Below are 24,777 nucleotides of genomic sequence, written 5' to 3'. Positions count from 1 at the left end.
AAGTAAAGCCTCTAGGTTAGCGATTTGAAAACAATAAAAAATATGTTTCTGAAAAAGACTTTTCCCCCCCTTACCTAACCCATTTTGAAAAAATTACAAGTAAACAAAATAATTCTTTTTTCACCACAGCAGCAATACCAGTGCAGTTAAACAGGCACTTTTCACGCCAGGATCGAAGGAGCATATCTGAGTACAATCCTTTTGGAAAACAGCATGGAGAGAATTCATCTCCTGCAGTCTCAAAACTGTCACTCAAAATCTTAAAACTTGACTCAATGATTTTACAACTGAGTATCTTAAGGAACAACCTCGAAATGTAAAAAATAGTTTGTATACAAAAAAATGTGGTTGGCAGCATTTGTATATGAACCAAAGAATGTATACAACTTCAGTGTTCATCAGTATGGGAATGGCATAATTAACCACAGTAGAAGGCAATGGCACCCCACTCCAGTACTCTTGCCTGGAAAATCCCATGGACGGAGGAGCCTGGTAGGCTGCAGTCCATGGGGTCGCTAAGAGTCAGACATGACTGAGTGACTTCACTTTCATGCATTGGAGAAGGAAATGGCAACCCACTCCAGTGTTCTTGCCTGGAGAATCCCATGGATGGAGAAGCCTGGTGGGCTGCGGTCCATGGGGTCGCACAGAGTCGGACACGACTGAAGGGACTTAGCAGCAGCAGCAGCAGCAGAGATGTACTCAATAGACTAAAATGCAGCCATTTTAGATGATAAACACTGAATGCTTATCATGGGAACATGGGGAAATGCTTAAATTTTGCCATAAGTAGAAAAAAAGTTGGGTACAAAGTTGCACATTAAATGTATGCTGCTTTCTAAGATTATAGCTTAACGGGTAGATCCTGCGACCTTTTGCTGAACTACCTGTTAAAAATTCATCCTAGTTGACAGACCATATTATGTTATTCTTTCCTTTCATTTTAAGCACTAGGTAATCACTCCAAGATGTACCAAGATTAATAGGTTTCATATTTAGGTCAACAGTGTAATGCCTGTATGTGGAGCTGAGTTGGTCCTAGAGATAATTTATTCATGTTCTCAGATATTTCAGGACATATTTAGTTGCAGATGCAAACATATGCCACTGTCCCAATTCACTGAACTTCTAGTTTGAGGGTCTGGGTCTTTTCAAAACTGTGCAATATGTAAGTTGTATTCATTTCCTTCTAGGTAGTGGTGAAAATTTCCTGGTCCTAGAATAAATCGAAAGGGAAGCAGTTTCTTTTTCATCTGTGAATGAGAACTTGCATGCTGCTGCTAAGTCACTTCAGTCATGTCTGACTCTGTGTGACCCCATAGATGGCAGCCCAGCAGGCTCCCCTGTCCCTGGGATTCTCCAGGCAAGAACACTGGAGTGGGTTGCCATTTCCTTCTCCAATGCATGAAAGTGAAAAGTGAAAGTGAAGTCGCTCAGTCGTGTCCTACTCTTAGCAACCCCATGGACTGCAGCCCACCAGGCTCCTCCATCCATGGGATTTTCCAGGCAAGAGGACTGGAGTGGGGTGCCATTGCCTTCTCTGGAGAGCTTGCATATACCTCAAGAAAAAACTCAAGTGGTAGGTAATGAAAAGAATACAACACATCTCAGATCCCAGACCAGGATAGAGATTCACCCGTATAATCCTCCACACCTGTATGCACAATTTCCAATTGGCTGTCTTAGGATGGAGTCAGATGTGTCTGCGAGCATCACTGACCTCTCTGTGGCAGACTGTGCAGAGGGTCTGCAGGTTGTCCAGGGAGCACTGCCCTCCTCCACCAGACACGGGCTTGATGTGGTCCACCTGCCAGAAATGCCCTTCCCCTGGGTTTCTTATCAGCTCATTAAGCTGTAATAAGAACACAGCATCAGCAGTTTTCAACACACACTGTGGGAACTGTTGGTTCTCAATTGTGCCGTCATGTTTACACAGCAAAATCACAGGGAAAAATACATTAGGGTGGTTTTTTATAGCTTTTATTGTGAGTAGGAAAAACCCTCTAGGTTAGCAATTTGAAAGCAATAAAAAAAATATGTCTCTGAAAAAGGTCCCCCCCCAGCCCCCGCCCCACTTACCCAAACCCATTTTGAAAAAATTACAAGCAAGTATAAAATATCCGGTGGCGGATTCATTTTGATATTTGGCAAAACTAATACAATTATGTAAAGTTTAAAAATAAAATAAAATTAAAATAAAATAAAATAAAATATCAAGCCTCCTTCAGACTGGGAAAAATCAGTTGCTTATGCACCTTTGAACTAGTTTATATAGTTACTAAAACAAAACTGATAAAAAGATTAGAAATGGAAAACTTCTGAGTATTACTGAACTCAAGTCTTTAATTGTTGACCTAAATGCATGTGTATTTGTACCAATGACAGTTTAATAGTGATCATCTAGAACTTTTGCAATTACCTGAGAACCTCCTAAATTACATGGCCTGGAATCAAATTTCTAGAACAAACTTCTGTAACTTGAATATTTAGAATAAACAAAGATATTCATTTAAAGTAGACATTACCTAGGCCAGTCCTTGTAGACACACTGTATATTTAACCAGTGATGACTGACGTTTAATTGGTATTATTTTAGCATTTGATATAAGGTCACAGCTCACAGCATAGCAGTGTAGATAGAGTTGTTTAAATGGGACAAAGATCAGTGTGAAAGTGGTTTTTATTTCCTTGGTCTTAAACAAGGAAGACTATAAGCAACTTCATGGCTGATGGCCATGGGAACCTGTGATATACCTCTGAAGTGCTTTAGGAGAGTTGTCAGGCCCACAGACAGCACAGGGACCTAACAGTGTCTGGCCCAAGAGCGCAGCCCTAGGAGGCAGCAAACTGGAGCAGTAAACGGTCTACCTGAACTCCGCTGTAGATGGACTGACTTTCTCTCTTTTATACTGAACTTCCCAACTTCGGTTAGAAGATATATATTGATTTTTCTTTTTGAGGTTGGCATTGTTAGAGGCAATGTCATATGGCAGCCTTGTGCATAAAGCAAGTGGCATACTCTGAGGGGAAAAACATCCATTTTGGTCGTCTCGTATGTAACCAAATCTTTTGCCCTGAGCAGTCTTCCACTGTGACATTTTGTGATCCAGAAGGTGCTTCTTTATTCTTCCCAAGAACTCTAAATCACTTGGGGCCAGCTTTCTACATCCTAAACTCACCTCTGGAAAGAATCACCCCTTCTCCCCCTGGTCGTCCCCATCTGTGCCCTGGGCACTGCTTATTCCCTAAGCGCTCCTCTTCTAGACGTATGCTACGTTACTTCTGTATTCTTGGACAGACTGCCTTCTAGATGTCCATGCGTCATTTCTTTGTGTCTTTTGGAAGTCTCCACATGGAGGCAGCAGACAGTAGCTGGAGTCTGGCTGATGTTTCTGGGATGGGTGTCACATGCCGCTCACCAACTAGACTAGATCTTTCAGGAGCTCTGGATAATGTTAGGGGAATAGTGTATTTCTCTAGCTCTGAAAGTCATGCTACATCTTTGCAGAAATGCTTATTAGTTAATTCAGCAATACTAAGTAAATAAAATTGTAAGATTTTTGCTGGAATTTATCCAGTATTTTTGTAGAGTCATTTTTTAAAATGAAGCATACTACAAATTTACACATTTTGCTCTAGTTTGAAGTTTAGAGGTGCTTGGATCACAACATTGGAAACCCAACTGAGTTTTGGGAGTCAAAGTGGATACTGAGAATACTGTGCTGAGAAGAGTATTTTATAATAAATTACATTTTACAATGGGATAAACAAATATAAGTTTCTTTCACATTGTAATGAACTACATTTTAGGGATTATCTATTTACCCCTTGTCACTCAATATTAACATCATGAAAAGTGGAATGACCAGACCCTAAGTGCCTCCTAATGCAAAGTACCATCTGTTAAGATCTCTTCCCAAAATAATCTAATGAGAATCTAGTTAGGGACTTCCCAGTGGTTCAGTGGTTAAGATTTTGTCTTCCAGTGCAGGGGGTACAAGTTCGATTCCTGGTGGGGGAGCTAAGAACCCACATGCCTTGAGGCCAAAAAACCGAAACATAAAACATAAACAATACTGTAACAAATTCAGTAAAGACTTTAAAAAATAGTCACATTAAAAAATGTTGAAAAAAGAATCTAATTAAACTTCTAGATCTTATAACCATTATTCAGTAAGTCAGGAAGACAGAGAAACACGTCAAACGACATCATGAGGATACAGGTCCAAAATGTGGACCACACACAAATCCAGAATGTGGGAAATCCCACAGGCAAATGACCGGGTATCTTCAACAATCAGTGGCGTAAAAAAAGGAAAGGGGTTATATTACAGATTAAATGAAACATAAGAGGTATAATGACCAAATGCAATGTGCAGGTCATATTTTGATCCTAATTTGAACAAAGCAATTGTAAAAAGGCATTTTTGAGATCATCTGGGAAACCAAACATGGACTTAATTGTAACTGGAATTATAATTATGTTGGGTGTGATCATGGATATTGGGCTATGGGTTTATATTTAAAAGAGAAAGACAAAGGGGAGGGAGAAAGAAAGTCTTCATCTGTGAAAGGTATATAATGAAAGTATCTAAGGGTGAAATGAAATGCTGTATGAGATCTACTTTAAAATAATTCCAGGAGAGAAGAAGAATCGAAGTGAGGGAAACATGAAATGAATAGCAAAATGTTGGTAAAGTCGGTTGACAGGTGTGTGGGTTCATTATTCTGCTTTTGTAAATGTTTCTGAGAATTCCCATATTAAAAAGGTTTTAAGAGGAAAATGAGTCAATATTCATCACTCAGTACAATGCTGTCTTTATCAGTCAGTGATTAAAACTTACCTGTTCTAATGGGAGCTTTGAGGTCCAGGTAGCATCCAGAAGACTCTTCCTCTGACTTTTAGGGGCATCTCTCAGACGTAAAAAGAGTTCTTGTGCATTCAGATTACACAGCTGACACACACCATGTTCAATTTCAAATACTTTGGCTCGCAGGTAACTATTATTAGATCGAATCCAAAACTCCTCCTGACATTTCAGAGAACAGAACCGTGAATCCCAAGCATCTGCTTTACGCTCTTGCTTAGTTTGGCAAGTGGGTTGCTGACAGCGAAGGCAAAGTGGATTTCCTTCGTTATCCACAGCCTGCAAATAGCCTTTGGATGTCGAAGCCTTCAGAATGAGATCACCTTGGGCTGTGCAGGGATTTAGAAATGGGACACATTCTCCACCTTCAAGAAATTCTCTAGAAGGGGCAAAACATTGAATAGGTAATTAATTAAGGCTTACTCTATTGTAAATCGTTGTTACTTCATTTAAAGGTCTTCAGAGTTTCTGTGCTGACAAACAGTAAACACAGGGCACACAGATTCTGCGATCCACCGTGGAGATGAAGTATTGATAGCTATAGTCAGCACTCTGTTACACTCCAAGGAAAAGAAAGAATGGCGTGTTCAGAAAAATTAATTTGAATACAAATACGCTGCCTGTCTTTGGAACTTAGATGTCTGCAAGTTACACAGACTCTGAAGCGTCTAGAGAAGATGGAAAATGAAAAGTTAGAAAATCCTTCTTCAGTCTGGGAAAAGACAGGCTACCCTGCTCACTCAATGTGTTGGGTCACACACTTCATTAGGACCAGGAGGCCATTACCAAGATTTCCATGAACATCTATCTGAATATTGCTGGCCTTCAGGAGACAGACTGTTCACATCCATTCAGTGACAGAACCAGGGAACCAACAGTACTGATAGGAATTAGAATGGGAGACTTGCTACATATGTGCCTCCTACAGGAAAACTCGGAGTTGACAGAATTAAAATTAGAGATGAAACATGGCAGGACATAAGCTCACTTTGTTAAACTAAAGGAAAAGGTACATTACTCAAGAATGTTGGAAAGTCCTGCATGGGAATTACAATAGCTACTTTGCTGTTAGAAGTGTTAAAAGAAAAACTTTTTATGATAGAAAGAACTCAAGACTGGGGGGCAGAGCCCAGATTGGACCTCAGTACTAGTATCTGGTAGCCTGGGGCAGGTCTTATAACCCACTTAGCCTCAGGTACCTTCTTGATCTCTAATTTCTAAGATAAGGGCATCAGGAGCCTCGCAGCGTTGCTAGGACAGAAGAGCTATTACATTGTGAAAGCTTTTTGTAACGTGTAAACTGGTCACACAAGAGGTAAACTATTGTTATAGAAATTAATACATTCATTTAAAGAAAGAGTCTTAGTACTACTGGGTACTGGGTATCACTAAGTACTAGGTACTTTTACGCCTGACAAGTAAAAAACCTCTTACTTTGTAGAAGGGTCCCCTGGCCTGGGCCCCTTTGTGATCAGTCGGACATGGCCCCCGTCATTCTTCACCTTGTCCATCGAGGCTGCAGCAACATCTTCTTTCGTTATATATCTGAAACAAATACACATGAAGTGGATGTCCTTTAAGAGTTTCTCTATTTCATGTTCACACTGCTCCTTGCAAAAGCAGTAGGAGAATAAGGAATATATAAGTCTATTCATCATGCTAATACTTAAATTAGGGAACGGGAGTTTCTTCCTCTACATTGGTCCCCATGTGTGCTAAACACATCTCTTTGTGCCAAATAAGTTTTCTGAAGATTTATTTTTCTAAGAAATTCAAGAGTCAGTCAATATCCTTTGGACCAATTTTCACTCACGGGAAAAAAGGAGTGGGTGTGGGAATAAGAAGTGATCAAATTCATGTACCACTGACAGCTGTAGGCAAACTGCTTGCCAAGCCATGCAGAGCATCTCCAACTGCATTTTTACCTCCTCTTGGCCTTCTCTTCAAGGCTCCTCATTCACCTTAATCAGTTATAACAGTGTAGCATCATATTTGGATAAAGTTATTCTCTTTAATCAGGTTCAATCACATTGTGTATAATCTCAAGGTTGTTTCCATTATTATCATCTCATACAGGGTTTATGGAATCCTCCACCGACATAAAGCCACTTTTGATGAGGGATTCGGAACCTTATTACACAACACTATCAATACCACATAATGGTTTAGGGACTGGAAGGAGAGAGGACAGTTACTTCAATTACAGGTGATGGGGGATTTTAAGTAGGTGAAATGCAATTACCCAATTAATTCCTTCTAATTAGCATGGCCTAGTTTCTAGAGTGGTTTACAGTTTTCTTTAAAAATTGCAGTTTTCTTTAAAAATTACTCTAAACGTGCATTTCTTCATATTCTCAAATACTTCATTTGGTAACTTGACAATAATACCAAAGTTAAATCACAATGGAATTGTGCAGTTTATAGGTAAAATTTTTTAAATTGCTTTTATATTGTTAAAGTATATTTAATAAACAGATTCCCTTTCCATAAAGTATGGTATTTTTGATTAGGTGATACAAATGCATATTTCAGAATTTTAAAGGCACACACTTCTGTATGTGGTGAATAATAAGCCTCCCTTCCATTCCCATCATTTTCTCCCCACTTCACCAAACTACATCTTTTGCCAGTTTTCAATACATCCTTTTAGAAACAGTTCATTTTTTTTTTTTTTTTGTAAAGGTGTATAACTTTAATTTGGGGGCTTCCCTGATGGCTCAGTGGTAAAGAATCTACCTGCAATGCAGGAGATACAGGAGACATGGGTTTGATCCCAGGGTCGGGAGGATCCCCTGGAAGAGCAAATAGCAACTCACGCCAGTATTCTTGGAAAATCCCATGGACTGAGGAGTCTGGTAGGCTACAGTCCACGGGGTCACAAAGAGTTGAACAAGACTGAGCACAGGAGCATGCATACCTTTATTTCTTTGTATTTTTATGGTCATATAATTCACATATCATAAAATTTACCATTTTAAAGTTTACAATTCAGTGTATTTTAGTATATTCACAAGGCTGTAACATCATGACTATCTAATTACAGAACATTTTTATAACCCCAGAAAGAAACCCATAGTCATTAGCAGTCACTCTCCATTATATTTTTTATTTTTAAAAACAAAAATAAATAAATGGGACCTAATTAAACTTGAAAGCTTTTGCATGACAAAGGAAACCATAAACAAGATGAAAAGACAACCCTCAGAATCGGAGAAAATATTTGCAAACTAAGCAACCAACAAGGGGATTCATTTCCAAAGTATACAAAGAGCTCGTGCAGCTCAGTATCAAAAAAACCACAAACAACCCAATAAAAAATGGGCATAAGATCTAAATAGGCATTTCTTCGAAGAAGACATACAGATGGCCAAGAGGCACATTAAAAGATGCTCAACATCACTAATAATTAGAGAAACGCAAATCAAAACTACAATGAGATACCATCTCATACAGATCAGAATGGTGTTTATCAAAAAATAATCTACAACAATAAATGCTGGAGAGGGTATGGAGAAAAGGGAACCCTCATACACTGTTGGTGGGAATGTGGAGAACAGTGTGGAGGCTCCTTTAAAAAAAATAAAAATAGAACTACCATATGACCTTAGCAATCCCATTCTTGGACATATACCGGGAGAAAACCATAACACCAAAAGATACATACATGCCAATGTTTATTGCAGCACTATTTACAACAGCCAGGACATGAAAGCAACCTTAATGTCCATCAACAGAGGAATGGATAAGAGGATGTGGTACATATATACAATGGAGTATTACTTAACCATATAAAGGAAAAAAACCTGCCATTTGCAGACACAGATGGACCGAGAGACTGTCATACAAAGTGAAATAAGTCAGAAAAAGAAATACTGTATATAAATGCATATAGGTGGAATCTAGGAAAATGGACAGATGAACCTATTTGCAAAGCAGAAATAGAGACACAGATGTAGAGAACAAACATGGACACCAAGGGAGGGGGAGACGGGGTGGGATAAATTGGGAGATTGGGATAGACATATATTTACTATTGATACTGTGTATAATATAGATAACTAATGAGAACCTTCTGTATAGCACACAGAACTCTACTCAATGCTCTGTGGTGACCTAACTGGGAAGGAAATCCAAAAAAGGCTATATGTATATCCAAAAAAAGCTATATGTATATGTATTAATATAACGGATTGACTTTGCTGTACAGCAGAAACACAACATTGTAAAGTAGCTATACTCTAATAAAAATTAAAACGAAAACAAAAGGTAGAATAATATACACTAATCTTCACCTTGCTCTTTTTGCCTAAAGATACATTCTTGGAGATCTTTCCATATTAGCACACATAAGATTGCTCTATACTTTTAATGGTTTCATGTTATTTCATTATCTAACTAGTCTCTGATTAATGCCCATTTAGGTTATTCTAGACTCTGCTAGCCCAAATAATGCCGTAATAAACAGTCCTATCCCAAATATCCCTATTTTCTATACAAGAACTATCTGTAGAATAAATTCCCTGAAGCAGACTTGCTAAGTCAAAGATCTTGGGTGCTCTAAGTTTGGATAGATTTTGACACATTGTTCTCTTCTGGGTTGGTACCAATTTGTATAGTGCTCAGTTGTACTCTTGCCTGGAAAGTCCCATGGACAGAGGAGCCTGGTGGGCTGCAGTCCATGGGGTCGCAAAGAGTCAGACATGACTGAGCGACTTCACGTTCACTTTTCGCTTTCATGCATTGGAGAAGGAAATGGCAACCCACTCCAGTGTTCTTGCCTGGAGAATCCCAGGGACGGGGGGGCCTGGTGGGCTGCCGTCTATGGGGTCGCACAGAGTCAGACACGACTGAAGCGACTTAGCGGCAGCGGCAGCAGAAGTTGTGCCTGACTCTGCGACCTCCTGAACTGTAGTCTGCCAGGCTCCTCTGACCTCTTGCCTCTAAAAATTCCTCTAAGGAGTTTTCCAGGCAAGAATACTGGAGTCGGTTGCCATGCCCTCCTCCAGGGGATCGTGTCGACCCAGGGACCTGCATCTCCTGCACTGGCAGGTGGATCTTTTACCACTGAGCCACCTGGGAGGCCCTACCAATTTATAGACCGCACCAGCAGTGGAGGACAGTCCCTCACACTTGCACCAGCACAAGGTATAGCAGTTAAAACGTCGCTGCCAACGGTGACTGGTGTGCTGTTACAGCTTTAAATTTGAATTTCTCCTATTAAGAGGAATGATGACTATCTTTTCACATGTTTGCATTTCTACCTGTGTGTCTTTCTTAAAGCAAAAAGGAATCAGAGTGAATTCTTTTAGTATTCTTTAATTTGCCCTTTTAGCTCCTAAATTCCTACACACACACACACACACACACACACCCCATTTCTTCAATCATTTTATTCCCTCCACAAAAGCATTTTGCTAAAGTATTCCAGTAGATTCTAAATGAACTTAAAAGCTTCCTAGCTTTGAGGGGCAATGAGATATTAAGCCTTGCCTTTGGTATTATTCAATGTTTAAAAGCTTAGAAACATAATTCAGTAACTTTAAAAGATGCTGAGAAATTTATTCAGAGATTTAAGAACTAAAAATAACCTCTGGCTTTCCTACGAGACGTTTAAGTACAAATGTTTGGCAACTACAAGAAACAGATCAACCAGCCTCATAGTGGGTTTGTTGACAACTTTTCAAACGTAGTTGTGTTACCAATATTTAATTTTCCATTGAGGTTTGCTAAGTTCATAAGCATACCAACTTTCAAACAGATTATGGTGAATCCCAATTTTGACAAATAGTGAAGGAAGAATGTTGTCTCCTGAAGTAATTCTGGGATGAGGATGGTCATGGAAGATGGACCATGGAAGTTTTGCAATAAGAGAGGAGTGAGTTGGAAAGTGGCCTGCACCAATGAGAACAGTGCTGGGCTCAAGGCTGCCGACCTGACCAGCTGTGGCTATATGATAAAAAGTTAGTATTCTAAACCCACAGGTTTCAAACTGAATCAGGCCTGCCCTCCAACAAGTGGGAACCCACTTAGGAACCTATACAATGGCTGCTGATACTGGCTTTTAGAGTGAGCTGCTCAAAAGCTGACTGCAACCTCTGAGCTTGGGTGTAGCCTGCAAACAAATGGACAAATAATCACACTGGGAGATCTAGTTATTGCTTTTGGGAGAATTCCCCCAAAGTAATATATCTTTGTCTTCATTCTGAGGCTAGTCCATCTTTTCAGAGATGACTCCTCTAATCTCCTGCCTATTCTAAATTAAAATATGGCTGTTGGTGTGGCAGCTGAGCCAATACAGGGATCTAGGGAGTTTAGTTTCTAGCGTAACACTTCTCTCTTTGTCTCCACTAAGCCTGATGTTTCCAAGACGGCTGCCTCTCTGGTATAGTTTCTCTGGAAAGAAAACTATATTTTCTTGGGCTCCAAAATCACTGTGGATGGGGACTGCAGCCACAAAATTAAAAGACGCTCTTTGGAAGAAAAGCTATGTCAAACCTAGATAGTGTATTAAAAAGCAGAGACATCACTTTGCCAACAAAGGTTTATATAGTCAAAGTTATGGTTTTTCTAGTAGTTATGAAGGGATGTGAGAGTTGGATTATAAAGAAGGCCGAGTGCCAAAGAATTGATGTTTTTGAACTGTGGCGTTGGACAAGACTCTTGAGAGTCCTTTGGTCTGCAGGGAGATCAAACCAGTCAATCGTGAAGGAAATCAACCCTGAATATTCATTGGAAGGACTGGTGCTGAAGCTGAAGCTCCAATACTTTAGTCACCTGATGTGAAGAGCCGCCTCACTGGAAAAAACTCTGATGCTGGGAAAGATTGAGGGCAAGAGGAGAGGAGGGCAACAGAGGATGAGAAGGTTGGATGGCATCACTGCCTCAATGGACAAAATTTGAGCAAACTCTGGGAGATAGTGAAGGACAGGGAAGCCTGGCCTGCTGCAGTCCATGGGGTTGCAAAGAGTCAGACTCGACTTAGCAACTGAACAGCAACAGAAGGTAAACTGGCAGGATGGTGAGAGGGCGAGGTATCCAGCATCTGCCTGTTCCCCACACAGACTTCCATTCAGTGCTCTTGTGTTGCCCCTTTCACACCTGCTCTCAGGCAGACACACTTCAGTTCACTGCGATGAGGGTTCCGCAGCCAGAATCAGCATGCTTCCTCTGTCTTCACCCTCTGCAGAAGCACGTGTTTCATTTTCCTGGCTCTGCTAAGTCCATGTCCCTGGAGCCCTCTCTCCCACCTCTCTCTCATTAGTGACCAAGGTCTTTGGATCTATCTCCTTAATACCTCTCCTCATTCTCTCTCCTCCATTCCCATTTCTAATGCCTCAGTATAAGCCCCTATCTTATTTTCCCAGGTCAACTATAATTTAAAGATATCTCTGTCTAGGAGTCCCATCTTCTGGTATTCAATTGAACACTCACCCAGGTAATGTTGCAAAGGGATTTTGCAGATGTAATTAAGGTTAATAATCAGTTGACCTTAAGAAAGGGAGCAATTCCAAAAAAACAAAAACAAAACAGAAAGGGATTAATTCCAAGCATGAGAAGTATTTGACACATCATTGCTGATTCTGAGACATAGGGGCCTATGTGCTAGAACTAAAAAAAAGCCTCTAGAAGCAGAGGGTGGCTCCCCTGTCAATAGTCAGCAAGAAAAACAAAGTCCTACAGCCAGAAGAAACTGAATTCAGTCAACAACCTGAATAAGTGTGGAAATGTATCCTTCCCAGACTATCATTAAGAACCGAGCCAGCCAGTATCTTTTTTTCAGTCTATAAAATCCAGAGCAGAGAAATAAGTAGGGTCAACTCAGACTCCTGACTTAAAAAATTGGGAGATAATAAATTCCTGTTATTTTAAGCTGCTAAATTTGGGGTGATTGGTTAGGGCAGCAACAGGAAGCTAATGCCACTTGTCTCCCACTTCGAGTCGTGCCCTTTGAATCTAATCTTCCAACTGGGGCCAGGGGGAGCTCTTAAAAATATAAATCTGACTACTTACTCCACTGCTTTTTAACACAGCTTTATCTTTAATATATCACCTACATATAATATTTATAAATAATACTGTGTATCTGACTTAGGCTTGCACTGATTTTATGACTTTTGCTTTTACACCCTGACCAGCTGTCTTTCTTAGGCGGTGCTTCCATGTCTACTGGAGAAGAAATAACAGAATGTGTTAGAAGTGGCTGGAATGAGCTGTGAATTCAGTTAAGAAGGGAACTATGATTGTGTAAAGAGAAGACCAATACTTCAACTAAGACCATGGTTACAAAAATGGAAAGAAGGAGAGGACTGGAAGAAGTATTGAGAAAAACAAAACGGGTGTGTTTTTTGTTATATGTGTGTAGGTGTGTGTGTACGTATATTTTTATATAAAGTAATACATAGTCATGGGAAAAGCCAACCAGTGCAAAAGAGTTGAGGCAAGAGTCCAAAACTGACAGCTCATGGATAAACCCAACTAGTCACAGGGCTTTACGTGACTCACACAGTGTTTACTTTTTAAATCTAAATTTGTGTGACATTATATAGGTTATTACTTTCTAGTTTGCTATAGTTTTACCCCTTACCCCATCCTTTTCTAGTTTTATACCTGACCTCATTCATTCATGTATGGTTCCTTGCTTTATTTTTAGTCACATGAGTCTGTAATCCCAGCGGGAAGTATAAAGTCCCTACAGTCTTCACAAATCCCCTAATCATACGGTCTAGAGTCAGATTTCACAGCAGTGGCACCAGTGACATTGTGAAACAGGTAACTGTTTGGAAGAGTGGCCCCGTTCACTGCAGGATTTTTGGCAGTACCCCAGGCCTCAACCCAATAGATGGTCTCAGCTGTATCCCCTAATCATGAAAATCTAAAAAATGACCCCTAAGATTGCAACCACAGAAGAAACTGCCTCCAGCTGAGAACCATGTGTTAGAAAAACCTCTGACACTAGTTCCTAAGCTATCTTCCCCAACACTATGTTGCTAATAGCAATTACATATATTTGTGTCTCCATCCATTTTTTTTTACAGGCCTCCCAAGTGGTACCAGTGGTAAAGAATCTGCCTGCCAATGCAGGAGATGTGGGAGATGTGAGTTCAACCCCTGGGTCGGGAAGATCCTCTGGAGGAGGGCATGGCAGCCTACTCCAGTATTCTTGCCTGGGAAATCCCATGGGCAGAGGAGCTTAATGAGCTTTGCAGTCCATGTGGCTGCAAAGAGTTAGACAAGACTGAGTAACTGAACACAACAACTTTTTTATACACTTATTTTTACCCTTAACGATTTTCCATGTTCTCACTTATGATATTTTGAGACAGCAGAAGAGGTCTTCACAGTATGAGGATTTAATGTACTTAACTAACTGTACTGGATACAGTTAATGGATTTTTGTCACCCATGTGCATAGAAAAAGCTGGAGATGATAGAAATGCTGGATGTGAGGATGAAGAGAGATTACAGGTATATGAAGAAAGCAAGAGCTAAAGAAAGGGCCTTTTCCTGAAATAGTGCTGCTTGGTTTGGTGCTTTGTGATCTCTTCCAAAACGAGAGCTGGGCTGTAGAACAGCTGCCCGCTTTTCCCAAGTATCTTTGCTTCACACTGACAAAGAGTCTACAGAGAATGGGGATTTCAGATCACACAAGGGGATGTCTCTGTGAGGCAAAGATGCTGCTGCTGCTGCTGAGAAAGGAAATGGAGTATGTAGAGATTTGAAAGGCAGAGTACATCATGAGAAATGCTGGGCTGGAAGAAGCACAAGCTGGAATCAAGATTGCCAGGAGAAATATCCATAACCTCAGATATGCAGATGACATCACCCTTATGGCAGAAAGTGAAGAGGAACTAAAAAGCCTCTTGATGAAAGTGAAACAGGAGAGTGAAAAAGTTGGCTTAAAGCTCAACATTCAGAAAACTAAGATCATGGCATCTGGTTCCATCACTTCATGGGAAATAGATGGGGAAACAGTGGAAACAGTGTCAGACTTTATTTTTCTGGGCTCCAAAATCACTGCAGATGGTGACTGCAGCCATGAAATTAAAAGACGCTTACTCCTTGGAAGGAAAGTTATGACCAACCTAGATAGCATATTGAAAAGCAGAGACATTACTTTGCCAACAAAGGTCTGTCTAGTCAAGGCTATGGTTTTTCCAGTGGTCATGTATGGATGTGAGAGTTGGACTGTGAAGAAAGCTGAGCACCGAGAAATCGATGCTTTTGAACTGTGGTGTTGGAGAAGACTCCTGAGAGTCCCTTGGACTGCAAGGAGATCCAACCAGTCCATTTTGAAGGAGATCAGCCCTGGGATTTCTTGGGAAGGAATGATGCTAAAGCTGAAACTCCAGTACTTTGGCTACCTCATGCGAAGAGTTGACTCATTGGAAAAGACTCTGATGCTGGGAGGGATTAGGGGCAGGAGGAGAAGGGGACAACAGAGGATGAGATGGCTGGATGGCATCACTGACTTGATGGACGTGAGTCTGGGTGAACTCCGGGAGTTGGTGATGGACAGGGAGGCCTGGGGTGCTGCGATTCATGAGGTTGCAAAGTGTTGGACACGACTGAGCAACTGAACTGAACTGTCATGATGAAGGTGAAACAGTTACAAACCTGAGATATTAAACCTTTCCTATTACTTTGTTTCCAACCAAGGGCATGATAATTGCTACCTTCCCCTAGTAGGGGCTTCCCAGGTGGCGCAGTAGTTAAGAACCTGCCTACCAGTGCAGGAGACACAAGAGACACGGGTTCGATTCCTGGGTTGGGAAGATCCCCTGGAGGAGGAAATGGCAACCCACTTCAGTATTCTCGCCTGGAAAATCCCATGGACAGAGGCGCCTGGTGGGCTACAGTCCGTGGGGTCACAAAGAGTCGGATGCAGCTGAGCACACATGCACAGCCTACTTGGGTGGTGGTACATCAAACAGAAGCAGCTACCACCCTGTATCACACCCAAGATTCACATCCCAAGAGCACGATCAACCTGTAAGTCTGGCCTCTCTCTTGATGAGCAGGACTAATAGGGAGCAAGATCCAGACACTTTGATTTTCCCCAGCAGATGTGACCAAATTCACAAAATATCTAATTATGTTGCTACTAAATACGCTGTCTTTTTATGTATTGTATTCTCTTAATCCATCAGAATTTTGTTAGTGGTTACATAAAATGTCTGACACTCCTGTAGAAATAACTATGACAAACAATAAAATACAAAATGAAGAAAGACAACTCATACCTCTTAGTACTGTTTGGTTTGGTTTGCTGCTTTGCGATCTCTTCCAGAGCCAGAACTGGGCTGCGGAACAGCTGCCCGCTTTTCCTGATTATCTTCTGCTTCATGGCAGTTAGACTATTCCATTCTCGAACAAACCTCAAGATCTGGCGGAAAATGAGATAATGAAAAGAGTGTACAGCTCGCCAGGCATCTTCCTTTGAAAGCGAGGCTACGTATAGCATCTGAAAACGGATGTTTTACCATAACCCCAAACAGGCTTTGAGTCTCACAGTTTAAGGTTTTCTTCAGTTTGATGCAGTTTTCCTACCTTTGTTGTGAACCATCTACGGCCAGTTCTGCAGAGGTCACTTCCAAGCCATCAGCTCTCTATAGACACCATTTAGGACACTCAGCACATGTCCTTCATGCACAGAGACCAACAGCAATAACGTGCTCGCTGACACCAAAAGCGCACATACCCCAATGGTGGCCGAGGCAAAACTGGATTTTGGGGACAGTGGGTCTTTGGTGGTGACGGTGCAATATCTGGGCGTCGTTTGTAGCTGACTGCCTGAACTCTCACGGGAAGAAAGCCATCAGTAATAAATCTGGGACATTTCATTAAGGCTACTGTTACTTATTAGTCAGTTATACATAATTGGCTATTTTCTGGTAATCTGAGCATCAGCATTAGATGACACCAAAGAAAACAGCTCATGGCTACTTTTTCTTTTACGATGGGTGCAGCCGACCATGGCCAATGTTTTCATTTCTGCTCAAATGCAAAAACATAATCACTGTATTCTTGTAAACAGGACTATGCTGCATGCTGGCTCAGCCCCCACACACGCTGACCCTCCTTAGCAGTGAAGATCAGTCAGCACAGATCAGAACTAAGGCCTCTCCAGCAGGTCCATGGCCTGTGCCTGCTTCCCATAAGGAATGGAGTCCCCCCACATGGTGTTATCCCTGCTCTCAGAGCTCGTCAGTGTTAGAACTTAACCTACAAAGATAAAGTGTGATTCTGTCAGACACCAACCTCACAGCTGCTAATCCTGTGAATGAGGAAATAAATGACGTGAGGATGAGTCTATCCACAGAAACAGCAACCCGAGGTGTGATCGTTCGCCAGGGTAACAGATTTCACGTTTATCCTGGTAATTCATAGGCACTGCCTGGACTGATTGAAGTGCACCCAGTGATCTGACTGCAGCAGGCCACAGGCTGCTCTGCTTTTATCAAACTCAAAAATGGTCTTTAAAATTACTCGACAAATTTTCATTCAGAACAAATGTGCAGGATGGTTCTTACCAGGGAGCGATTTTGTTTCAGCTGAAAGCTTGCTGGTAAATCTTCCCACAGGTCTAATTTTATATCCAAAGGAATGAAATTACAGTTCATCTGGTTTCCATCCTGATTATAGATGAGGAAGGCAGTATTAATCCATTTTGTCTGTAGGCACTAATAATTATTTTAAAAGTAAAGAATGCTATTATTGCATTTCATGCCCAGTCTTCTAAACTGATAAACTGAGGCAGCTCATTCCAGACAAGATTCTACCCATACTGCCCCCACTGAGAGGATACGGAGCCCAGGAGGGGGCCAGGCCCTCTGAGAGCCCCCACTACATTTGGTCTAAGGGTAAGCCATACCATGTAGAGAGGTGTCATCAGTCAAACATGAAGTATTTTTTTTATAAAGCGAAAGAAGAATCTCTGTATATAGAAATCTACCGTACAAACAAAAGTTGAACCCATATTCTGCCTAATTCTCTCAGCCAGAAAGAAATGTTAGTTACCACAATCACTTTGGGGAAAGAAAAATACACAAAAAGTACTTACATAGTGATTAAAAGTTCAGATGTGTAATTGTTATTCTGGCTGGGGTTCTAGCTGAAGTGAACTCCCATTAGACATGGGGTTCTGGCTGAAGTGAACAGTTTAGAGGTATACTATTAACATGACGTAAGATGCTAAACATCTGTTACTGCTCTTCCTTTTAAAGAGTGTTCTTTTAGGCACTGAATGGGGGTTTTTATATGAATTTCTGTTTCTAGGTTTTATTTCAGGTCTCCTAAGGTGAACAGAAAAGCTTTCTTCTGAACTCTCCTGTAGCTGTGAAAATCCCTGTTGACATTTGAACTGCTTAGTGTCTCCAGTTTGGAAAATTGATTGAATAATGTTTCATGGCAAGGGGACACATAAGTATTTAGAAGAGTGGTAAAAATGCACTTGAGACTGTTGAGAGAGGTCAGGAAGGTAGCTGAGCTATTTGCTTGGTGGCAGGCACACTGCTTTTCATACTGCTCAGGGGTTCTCGTAGGATGTGAGTTGGACCATAAAGAAGGCTGAGTGCTGAAGAATTGATGCTTTCAAACTATGGGGTTGGAGAAGACTCTTGACAGTCCCTGGGACAGCAAGGAGATCAAACTGGTCAATCGTGAAGGAAATCAACCCTGAATATTCATTAGAAGGACTGGTGCTGAAGCTAAACCTCCAATACTTTGGCCACCTGATGCTAAGAGCCAACTCATTGGAAGACTCTGATGTTGGGAAAGATTGAGGGCAGGAGGAGAAGGGGGCACCAAAGGATTAGTTGGTTGGATGGCATCACTGATGCAGTGGACCTGAGTTTGATCAGAGTTCTGGGAGATGGTGAAGGACGTGGAAGCCTGGCGTGCTGCAGTCCATGGGGTCACAAAGAGTAGGACACGACTTAGCAACTGAACTACAACGAAGGCACACTCTACCCTCTACCATTTGCAGCTTCTCTCCAGTCTCCAGCAGAGGAGGAAAGACCCCGACATGATGATCCAGGATGCAGAGCCTTCACCGTGCACAGTAAGAAGTTTAAGGGCTTCTGAACTTGTGTGTGTGCTCTGCCTGGGGTCTGCCTTCTGGATTCTTGACCTTCTAGCCCCTGGGAGAGCCATTCTCTGTTATTCTTAGGTGATGGTCTCACAAGGGGCAGGAGGTGGCTCAGACACTTAGACCTGTCTCTAGAGGAGTGGAGGGCTTCTTGGTGCTCCCCGAGTCAAAAGTTCCACATGGCAGACCAAGGCTGAAGCCTTTAAGGGAAACGTGTCCTGCCTATTTTCATTCTTGATGTCGCTCTTGGCAGTGGTCCCACAGTGGAGGCTGCTTGGAGCTTCTGGTGTTCATGATCCTAGCCGTCTCCTAATCTTCTAGCAGTATCTTCTAATATTCAGTTAGAACTGACGATTATTACATGGTACAGCATCTATCTGTATCTAATAATTTGGTTTAGCAGAAAACCCATAATTGAGTTTGGGCAGGCCCAACCTAACTTATCTTTAAAATGACATCATTTCAATAGAATGGCCCATGTGTTTAAAAACTCACAAATCCTATTTTATGATATTTGTAAAGATTAGAAGTTTGAAACTGTAGATCAAGCAAAAGTGTTCATAAATCTCAGTAATTTTTTTTTTCTCAAATACTCACACTAGTGAACCTTGGCCAAAGATTCTCACATGGTCTCCAAGACCCTGTGAGAAGATCCAGAGAGACATAAGTTTTATAATACTAGTGCAACACCGTTTGCCTTTTCCACTGTTATTCTCTTAGGAATGTCCAGGGAAGTTTTCCACGCAGAGGCAGATCTGAGAATCCCACCGTCTTCTATTATGACTTCAGGAGAAACTGCTAAAGATGTAAAACAATGCCAGTCTTCTCACTAAACATTATTTTTGTTTTGGAAATTATAATTATTTTTCACAGAGATATGCGTCTTTTTTTTTTCTTATATAAGTATGCAGTGGATTTATTATTGCTAGTTTGTTAATTATTGTTTATTCCTTTATTTTTGGTTGTGCTTGGTCTTCGCTGCTGCGCCGGGCTTTTCTCTAGTTGTTGGGAGCTGCTCTTACGGGGCACAGGCTTCACTGTGGCGGCTCCTCCTGTGGCAGAGCACAGGCTCCAGGCGCATGGGGCTCAGTCGCTTCAGCGCGCAGGCTTGGTGGCGGACGCTTGCAGCCTCTAGAGTGCTTGTGGGCTCAGTAGTTGTGCAGCACAGGCTTAGCTGCCCCACGGCATGCGGAATCTTCCTGACCCACGGATTAAACCCGTGTCCCCTGCATTGGCAGGCGGATTCTCATCCACTGCACCACCAGGTAAGCCCTATTACTGCTAGTTTCACATGGATAAATATTTTAAAGTGTTTCTATTTTAATTTCACAAGAGATATGACCCACATGGGGTTTCCCTGGTGGCTCAGTGGTAAAGAATCTATCTACCAATTCAGGAAACATGGGTTCCATCCCTAGGTTAGGAAGATTCCCTGAGAAGGAAATGGTAACCCATTCCAGTATTCTTGCCTGTAAAATCCCATGGACCAGAAGCCTGGTAGGCTATGGCCCATGGGGTTGCAAAAGGTCTTTGGGTCCCCAACAAATTTTAGGAGTGCTAAGAGGTCCTGTGACTGAAAAGTTTGAGCGCTGCTAACCCAGGCCATGAGCAGTCATATTATTAAAGCTTTCTAGAGTTACTCAACCCACTCCAGTGTTCTTGCCTGGAGAATCCCAGGGACAGCGGAGCCTGGTGAACTGCTGTCTATGGGGTCGCACAGAGTCAGACACGACTGAAGCGACTTAGCAGCAGCAGCAGAGTTACTCAGCATGTGTGGGCAGGCTTAGGCTTCTGTGAGGATGCTACTGCTGCTGTTGCTGCAGGATCAGTGCAGGAGGCGACTCGGAGTGAGAGTTCACCAGGGCCAGGCACTGTGCTAAGGGCCTCCCAGGAGTTAGCTTATTTTGTCCTGGCAATGACCACTCCATATTTTATAGCTGAGGAAACAGGCACAAGATTCCACAGTCAGTAACAGATCTGAACTTAGGCACCCTGGCCCTAGAGTCTGCACTCTAACTACGAAGCTGTTTGCCACTCTTTGTCTTTAGATTTAACAGAGGAATCTAAGAATTAGCTTTAAGTAGGAAAAGAACTCACTACCCATCTCACTGCTAATAAAATTATCTCCATTGGAACATGAAAAAAAGGAAGCCTTGGGTATGTTTCCAGAATCCACATGATGCCTACCTTAGTATAGACATGAATCCGGTCAGTATTCTTACTTGCACAAAACATCAGGGTATCATACACTGGCCAGTTCTTCAACTGTTCTAATGAAGAAGATAAAAAAGAACCTGAAGGCATATCTACCCTCTACCCAGAACAGCTTACTTTAATCCTATGTGGGTTAGGATAATGAAAGAGTTTTATCAAATATATCAGCACACTGAACAAAGAACATGTACCTGGGCATGAAATAAACATGGCAGGTGATCTAAGAACATACTGGTTTATATGGTAACCAGTTGTTTTGGAACTTTTGCTAATGACCCAACAAGAAAAAAAAAAAAAAAAGAAATTCAGCATTTGCTTTATAAAAGATAAGCATTAGGCATAAGGGAGAATTTCCTACCCTGAAAGAGTCCCTATCAGTCTTGAAGGAGTCTAATATCTATTCCTATTGCTGCAGAGGGTTTAAGTTGAGACTGAATGAACACCATTTTTATTATCTGCAGCAAGACTACTATGTTGAGGGCCACTTGAATGAGTGATGCCTTATGGCCTGGTGCCTCACATTCACAAAAGGAGATGAGTGAACAAGACGTCTTTCTCATCGTCTCTGTTTATTTTTTTTTCTCAGTCCTACTGACCAATATATTCTGTGGAAAGGATAGGGTTATCCAAGCAGATCTAAATAATAATTAGTTAGCACTTATCAAGCACTAACAATGTGCCTGGTACTGGTCTACGTACTTATATTAACACCTCTCAGAAACAAGTTGTGCGTCTTACAGAGGAGGGAAGCAAGGCACATCAGTCTGCCCAAGGCCACTGGTAACAGAGCCCAGTAATCTAGCTCCAGAGCCTATGCTCTTAACTTCTGCCATGGTTCCTCAGTGACCCTTTAAAGTATTTTTCAAGATATACAAGTCTATGATTTATTTGCAGTATCATCTATTTGAATATTTCTAATCGAGACATCAGTCACTTTACAAACTTAGACTGTGGATTATCCCCATATTTCATAAATTCAAAAATGCATGCTTTCCCCACACTTGAATATCTCTGAAATTGGCATGTCTTCCAGTCAAGCGCCTTGGCATTTTACAACTGTGCTTGGCCAGGGGACAGCCGTTAGGTGGTTCTCACTGCCTGGGCACGAGCTCAGTTACAACTGCAGCACTGTTGCCACTTCAGCGCTGCGCTTGAGATGCACGCGTTGGCATTTCTGAGTGTTGATTCTGGTGACCTTCAAAACGTCTTCAACATGTTTTACTGTGGTTTGGGATTGAAATGAAAAGTTATCATGTACACCAAAAACTTGCATACAGGATGAGAAAGCATAAATTTGTTATTAAAGAAGCAAACACACATGGCTGGAGGGATGACCAGTTACTGTGTCAAAGTGAAACCGGCAGTTTGTTTCTTTATTTTGGCTGTGCGTCTTCATTGCTGAGCAAGCTTCTCTCTAGTTATGGCAACTGGGGGCTACTCTCTAGTTGCAGTGCTCAGGCTTCTTATTGGGTTGGCTTCTCCTGTGTGGAGCACAGGCTCTAGTCTATGGGCTCAATAGTTGTGGCACACGGGCTTAGTTGCCCCAAGGCACGTGGAATATTCCCAGACTGGAGATTTAACTTGTGTCCTCTGCATTGGCAGGTGGATTGCTATCCACTACACCACCAGGGAAGTCCCATCTTTTTCTTTCTTAATGTACATAAAATAAGTGCCTACCATAATCACTGTCTCCAGATTTGAAGAACTGTGGTTAATGCTTAAAGATCAGAAGTCACTCTTCGATAAAAAGCCTTATGAGAACAACTCCAAATCAGCTGATGTTTTTTGGTAGCTACTAGTTACATCAGGGAATGTATTTTTCATTTTTTTCAGGTAGTATAATTTAATGGTTCCAAACACCAGATAGCATCTTTTGAAGATACGGCCTTCCTTCTAGACCCTTAGAATTCCAGTTAGAATGAAGCTACAATTCCAGAGTGGTATACGTCACTCTGGTTCTAAAAGAGCATACATGGGTAGAAGCATCTTACTACAATGTCCCTTCTCTTTCTTGTTTTTCAAGGAAATCCATGTCAGTGGGAAGATGTGAAGAATATCACTTTTGCAGCCCAGTGATCTGAGAAGTAAAGAGAGAAAAAAAGAAGAGGGAATAGGTGTAGGGGAAAATACCAGCATTGTTTACTGGATGAGGCCAATGCAAATTTCACCAGCAGAATAGAATTTCTTCAAGTCTAGTGATTTTCGAAAAGAATGTGTAGGTAAAGCTAACATACGTCTTCATCAAGGGACCAATTTGTAACTAACAAGCAAGTATTTCCTTGCTGTAGATGGACAGTCTCATGGCCCAGCTGACGACAAGTGCCAGTCGCTGACTCTGGGTCTGATTTTTGTTCGCTGACCTGGACACTGTCCGAAAGCAATGGTTTCCTCCTCGCTGGGGGCACTGTCGCAGTACACACGAGGGCACTAGAGACAAGACGCCTGAGTCCAGATGGTCTACTGAGAGGCCGCGAAAATTAACAGACCTGAACAGAATCTATTGTGAGATAGTTTTGGGAAGACCTTGAGGAATTAGAGGAAAGGACAGCTGAGTACAGAAGGAAGATGTCTAGAGTTTAGAAATACTTAATAAACATTTCATTTTAGAGCTATGAATTCAATGCCGAATTATATCTATGTTTAACTTCCCTGGTGGCTCAGACAGTAAAGAATCTGCCTGCCGATGGGAAGAGCCCTGGGGGAAGGGAATGGCGCCCCACTCCAGTATTCTTGCCTGGAGAATTCCATGGACAGAGGAGCCTGGTGGGCTACAGTCCATGACCCCATGGACATGTTGCAAAGAGTTGGATACGATTGAGTGACTAACACTTTTATCTTTTTAGAGCTATTAATCCAACTCTAAACTATATCTATGTTTAACAGCAACTAACTTAAAAGAAAAACTTTGACAATCCATCCTGAACACTTTGGGGTTGTTATAATGAAACATCAACCTGTTGGTTACTATGGTCACAAACTGAGTAACAAAGAAAATAACCCCACAGTACTCACAATCTTTTGCCAGCTGGCCCATAAAGATTGTGATGGATGACATACAGGCTGGTATTTGCCAACCACTGCAGCCATAAATAATGAATGGAATCAAGGAAAGAAGTAAATAAACCCGAGACACTACATGGTTGGTTGGTCATGATTCACATAGTCTTGAAATTATGTTCCTTAAAAACATTTTACTTAAAAAAACAACAACCCTCAAAACTCAAAATATAAAATATGCTGATTAATTGTAGCCACTTAAAAGAAATTCATGTGTATGGGTTCCTGGTGGTACAGTGGATAAGAATCCGCCTGCCAGTGCAGGGGACACAGGTTTGATCCCTGGTCTGAGAAGATCCCAGATGCCACAGAGAAATTAAGCCCGTGCACCACAACTACTGAGCCTGTACTCTTGAGCCTGCACGCTGCAACTACTGTGCCCATGTGCCTACAGCCTGTTCTCCACAGCAAGAGAAGCCACCGCAATGAGAAGCCTGCACACCACAATGGAGAGAGGCCACAATGGAGAGAGGCCCCAGCTTGTTGCAACTAGAGAAAGCCCACATACACCAACAAAGACCCAGTGCAACCAAAAATAATAAAAAATAAAAG

General features: G+C 41.7%; 1 protein-coding gene across 1 annotated transcript in view; it reads right to left on the bottom strand.

The window, feature by feature from the left end:
- ZRANB3 (zinc finger RANBP2-type containing 3) overlaps positions 1-24,777 on the bottom strand; it is a gene marked incomplete in the record, with an annotated part of 262,721 nt that overhangs the window by 1,527 nt on the left and 236,417 nt on the right. The window contains 6 exon segments of the mRNA XM_045164245.1: positions 1,721-1,852; positions 4,845-5,247; positions 6,303-6,413; positions 16,109-16,251; positions 17,399-17,500; positions 21,142-21,224. Of these exon segments, the coding sequence (XP_045020180.1) occupies positions 1,721-1,852; positions 4,845-5,247; positions 6,303-6,413; positions 16,109-16,251; positions 17,399-17,500; positions 21,142-21,224 (974 nt within the window).

Source organism: Bubalus bubalis, chromosome 2 (assembly GCF_019923935.1).
Source record: "Bubalus bubalis isolate 160015118507 breed Murrah chromosome 2, NDDB_SH_1, whole genome shotgun sequence".
Classification (NCBI taxonomy): domain Eukaryota; kingdom Metazoa; phylum Chordata; class Mammalia; order Artiodactyla; family Bovidae; genus Bubalus; species Bubalus bubalis.
Note: the sequence above shows the minus strand (reverse complement) of the source record. Positions and strands in the feature narration are given on the sequence as shown.